The sequence below is a fragment of the Primulina eburnea genome, chromosome 14 (assembly GCF_022965805.1).
Source record: "Primulina eburnea isolate SZY01 chromosome 14, ASM2296580v1, whole genome shotgun sequence".
Classification (NCBI taxonomy): Eukaryota; Viridiplantae; Streptophyta; class Magnoliopsida; order Lamiales; family Gesneriaceae; genus Primulina; species Primulina eburnea.
Genome location: NC_133114.1, coordinates 19,323,454 through 19,329,074, shown reverse-complemented (window position 1 = coordinate 19,329,074; position 5,621 = coordinate 19,323,454). Strand labels below are relative to the sequence as shown.

Below are 5,621 nucleotides of genomic sequence, written 5' to 3'. Positions count from 1 at the left end.
ATAAGTAATAAAACAACATGCATCTTTAAAATAGAGTGTACATACTTGAAACTTGAACATGCATACAAAAGCTTCAACATACATACATATCATAGACGTGCCATCAACGTACAACTTTTCTTAAACATGCTTGTATCATACATACTTGAACATATATGAACTTCATCATTTTGCGTATAGATATGTTTCAAAGCAAGTGACCCATACATAAATACGTCTGATCAGACAAAACCACAGTACAGTGCTGGCAGGGAAAGTCCACTACCACATACATGATATCTCCGTTCATGCTTTAACGGGTGGATTGGTCCCTGGTCATGCTTTACCGCTTTCCAATCCTGATCTAAATCCGATCATGCTTTACCGGGGTGGAGAGGTCCTCGGCCACGTTCACCGACTTCCAAACCCATTCATAATTTGGTCACAAGACATTCAGCATACCTCAAAAACTTAAAAGTATTTTCTTTTGCACGTCAAACATACTTACTTTGCGTTGAGGGATTCGTTGGATCTCGCTTGGGGTCACTGCTGCACATACTAACATTCTTACATGCACTTAATATTTCATAGCCTAGACGTAATCGTTGCGCTCACCACCCGAATGACAATTTCTTATGACCATTCTATATTTTACTCGTGACTTGACCTCGTATAATAAATTTACTAACTATGAAATCGACTCCCGTAACAAATCCTAATATGATGTGTGACCATTTCCAAAAACATAGGAGACATGAGCCTAAATAATGATTTAAAAAGTCATGTTCAACTGCCTAGGCTTTGGGCATGGCAGCACTGCGACGTTGCCTAGCGCCACAGCGCCACAAGGACAGCGTCAGGCTTGCGAGAGTCGGGCGCTGCGGCGCTTTCCATTGAGCGCTGCGGTGCTAACCCTGCCCAAACTCGGCCCCAAATGCACAAATTCGTTGCAAACTCTAACCCACGCCTTACCGACTGGAACCAACACCTCGAGAACCATCCTAGGACTCTATGTTAGTGATTCAAACTCCCACAAATGCCCCAATACAAGATGCAAGCCATACAACGCACTCAAACTGTGAACACGACAATTCGACACCAAAATGTTTCCTAATACTTCTAATGCAACCAAGTGCCTATCGACACGAGACTAAGCACCAAAATTCATCCCAATATCATACTCACAATACTCAAACGCAGCAGCGATCATCCAATGGTTCCCAACGAAGCCTGCAACATATAAACTTCAAGAATTCGTCAAGAACACATTTTCAGAAAAAAATACAGTTTGAGAAGTCCCACGAAAATGATCATATCACTCATTTCTTATCCAAATATTTCGAATTTACTGTCAAATCGAATGTATCAAAAAGTACTACGTCTTATATGATGAAAGTTTTTCCAGAAAGTCGACCGAAAAGTTGCAGTATTCGAATATACAGTAAAAATGAATTTCTGAAATCTAAAAATGTTGCAAAAATCGATCCAATGATTTTCTGCTCAAACTTTGTACATCACAAATGGATTTTTACGCATAAAAACATCACAAAACATAATATGACTAGATCGATGCAGGAAAAACATAATATACATGCCTTTTGATATTTAAAAATTCCGAAACGACGACACCGATGCGGGAAGGGTGTGAGGGTTGATCCGGGACGATCGTGGCACGGTTTTCTTGAAGAAAACTCACGAAAACTGCTGAAAATTTTCAGAGGAAAGGGGCGGCTGCTCTTGGCAATAAGAACCCTAGGTTTTACCTCTCAAAAATCTGAAATGAAATAAAATGCTATGCAATGAAAGTGTGTGTGAGTTTTCGTGTAAGAGTGTGTGTGTGTGTGTTAAAGTGTGTGCGCGTGAGTTATAGAGTAAATTAGGGAATTGATTTGCTTAATTACTCCATTAACAATATTAATTAAAATGCTAACTAAAAATGTTAAATTAAAAATGTTAATTCTCACTACTAAGCAAAGTCCCCTAAAAATAAAATAAAATGCTTACTTGCTAAACTTTAAAGGTTAATAAAAATGCTACCTCACTTAAAAAAATTTAAAATACACAATTGATAAATCTTAAAAGTTTTAAAAATCTCAAAATCACTAAATAATTAAAGTAGGCTTTAAAAATGCTAAAAACTAAATAAATCATTTAAAATGCCCTATTTTTAACTTAAAATAAAATACTACATCATAGGTGCTATATTTATAAAAATGTGATCACCTACGGCAAACACAAGATCTATCCTTCTCTTGTCAGCATAACTCTTTTGACGACTCTGGGAGGTCTTCATCCTGTCTCGGATCTTGACCACCACATCTGCAGTCTGCTGAAAAATCTCTGGACCAAGTTCTGATCTCTCACCGACTTCATCCCAATGAATCGACAATCTTCAGTTCCTCCCATACAAGGCCTCGTAGGGAGCCATCCCTATAGATGATTGGAAGCTGTTGTTGTAGGTAAACTCCACTAGAGGTAGCTTCATTTCCCAATTCCCATGGAAGTCGATCACACAAGCTCTCCACAAATCCTCCAAAATCTGAATCACTCGTTCAGACTGGCCATCTGTCTGCGGGTGCAAAGCTGTACTGAAAAGCAACTTTGTCCCCATGGCTGCATGTAAGCTCTTCCAAAAGAACGATGTAAACCTCGGGTCCTTGTCGGACACAATAGAAACTGGGATCCCGTGCAATCGAACTATCTCCTTGATATAGAGCTCCGCATACTGCGTCATGGAGAAAGTCGTCTTCACTGGAAAGAAGTACACTAACTTAGTGAGTCGATCCACTATAACCCAAATGGCATTGGACCTTCTGACTGACCTTGGCAAGTCGATCCACTATTTACCTACTTCCACTCGGGGATGGGGCGTGGCTTAAGCAATCCTGCTGGCCTCTGATGCTCTGCCTTCACCTGCTGACAAGTGATACATTCAGACACAAATCGGCGGATGTATCGCTTTATACCTGACCACCAGTACAGAATCTGCAAATCCTTGTACATATTGGTACCTCCTGGGTGAATGGAATACAGAGATGTTGTGCCTCTGTCAGAATATCATCTTTGATCGAATCAACACTAGGCACCCACATTCTACCTCTATATCTCACAATACCATCAGAAACTGTGTAGAGTACACTGCCCTTGGCTTCATCCTTCAGTCTCCATTTCTCTAGCTACTCATCCAAAGGCTGACCTCTACGGATTCGGTCTAGTATATAAGACTGGACTGTCAAATTAGACAACTTAGGAGCTCTACCATTAGGATAAACCTCTAACCCAAATCTCTGAATTTCTGACTGAAGAAATTTCTGCACTGACAACTATGCTACGACAGCAACTTTTCTGCTCAAGGCGTCTGCGAAAACATTAGCTTTCCCCGGATGGTAGCTAATTTCGCAATCGTAGTCTTTTACCAATTCTAACCACCGTCTCTGTCTCATATTCAGTTCTTTCTGCGTGAAGAAATACTTGAGACTCTTTTGATCAGTAAATATCCGGCATTTCTCGTCGTACAAGTAATGTCACCATATCTTCAACGCAAAGATGACAGCGGCTAACTTAAGATAATGGGTCAGGTAGTTCTTCTCATGCACCTTCAACTGTCTGGAGGCATAAGATATAACCCGAACACACTGCATCAACACTGCGCCTAACCCGAGCTTAAATGCATCGATGTATAACACAAAATTGCCTTGATCTGCTGGCATGGCTAACACTGGCGCTGTGATAAGAGATTGCTTCAAAGTATCAAAGCTCTTCTGACATTTATCACTCCACATGAACTTGGCATTCTTCTTGGTCAATGAAGTGAGTGGCACTGCTATCGACGAAAATCCTTGAATAAACTTCCTGTAGTCGCCTGGTTAGCCTAGGAAGCTGCGGATCTCTAACGCATTCTTCGGCTCAACCCATTCCTTAACCGCTGCTACCTTTGCTGGATCTACCTCAATGCCACTGCTAGAAATTATGTGACCCAAAAACGCTACCTTCTCCAACCAGATTTCACACTTGCTAAATTTTGCAAACAACTTGCGACTCTGCAAGACCTGCAAAACTGTACCCAAATGCTGATGGTGCTCCTCATGGCTCTTCGAGTAAATGAGAATGTCGTCAGTGAACACTATGATGAACTGATCTAGGTAGGGCTGAAAAACTAGATTCATCAAGTCCATAAATATCGCTGAGCATTCGTCAGTCCAAACGGCATCACTAAGAACTCGTAATGCGCATATCTATTTGAACATCTACATCCTTTACCTTCAGTTAATGATACCCTGGTCAAAAATCTATTTTAGAGAACACTGTAGCTCCTTGTAATTGATCAAACAAGTCTTAAATCCTTGGAAGTGGGTATTTATTCTTGATCGTTACCTTGTTCAGTTCTCGGTAATCGATACACAGCCTTATGCTCCCATCTTTCTTCTTAACGAAGAGCACTGATGTGCCCTATGGTGAGAAACTATGGCGAATGAATTCTTTGTCAAGAAGCTCCTGAATCTGTTGCTTGAGCTCTAACATCTCAGCTGGAGCTAGTCGGTACGATGCTTTAGAGATTGGCACAGTGCCTGGCACAAGATCAATAGCGAACTCCACACCTCTCTCTGGTGGAAGGCCTGTGATGTCATCAGGAAAAACATCAGCGAAATCTCTGACCACTGGTACATCAGATATAGATTGAGTGGGAACATCAGGTGCGGAAATAATGCTAGCCAAGAAAGCCTGATATCCCTTTTGAATAAGTCTCCGTGCCTGTATGCAAGCGATCATGCGAGGGAAACTTCTCCATCTACCTGGTTCAAAGAGAAACTGTTCCAAGCCCAACGGTCTAACCAGTACTGACCATTTCTGAAAATCAATAAGGACTTTATTCTTCGTCAGCCAGTCCATTCCCAAGATAATATCAAATTCTGGCATCAACAACACGATTAGATCAACGTACACTAGGTGGCCTTGCAGTTCAAGATTGATGTCTCTGACCATGCTAGTAGCTGATAGCTCTTCCCCTAATGGGACTGTCACTGAATAGCTCACATCGAGCCCAATGGACTTGAGATGATTAGCGAACGTCTCCGAGATAAAGGAGTAAGTGTCCCCTGAATCTATCAGGGCCTTCGTGGTTACTCTCTTTACGAAAATATTCCCGATCAATAATGTCATGTCTGGGTTCGCCTCCTGAGCATGCATAGCAAACATTCTTCCCTGGGTCGGCTACTCCACTGTGGGCAATCCTTTAACATGTGGTCTCTTCATCCGCATTAAAACATTTGTCGGACCCATATAAACACTTCCCTGGATGTTGGCGGTGACACTTCGGGAACATTGGGTAATCAACGGGTTCTGTGGAGCCTTCTGCTGAGGGATAGTACCTTTCCTTTCGGTGATCCCTGAAATGGCTTCTTCCCTTGTTGCCCCTGGAATGACATCTTAAATTGAGGTCACTGCTGATGCTGTTGCTGTGGTGCTTGATAGGGCCTCTTGCCCTGCCTGTCGTTCTCAATCTCCTTCTGGTCCTGCTCTGCCGCCAAATCTCTCGACACTGGCCACAGTATAAGTGGTAGGACCAGCAACCCTCATGTCACGGCGCAAGACCGACCGCAACCCATAAATAAATCTAATTTCGTCTCAGTATATAGCTATCA

At 42.0% G+C, this 5,621-nt stretch overlaps 1 protein-coding gene across 1 annotated transcript; it reads right to left on the bottom strand.

The window, feature by feature from the left end:
- Nucleotides 1-1,129: 1,129 nt before the first annotated feature.
- LOC140811237 (uncharacterized) lies at nt 1,130-5,175 on the bottom strand. Its single transcript, XM_073169104.1, has 2 exons — nt 4,548-5,175; nt 1,130-1,209 (listed from the first exon to the last, which is right to left on the bottom strand). The coding sequence occupies exons 1-2, from the start codon at nt 5,173-5,175 to the stop codon at nt 1,130-1,132; spliced, it is 708 nt and encodes a 235-aa protein (XP_073025205.1).
- Nucleotides 5,176-5,621: the final 446 nt, after the last annotated feature.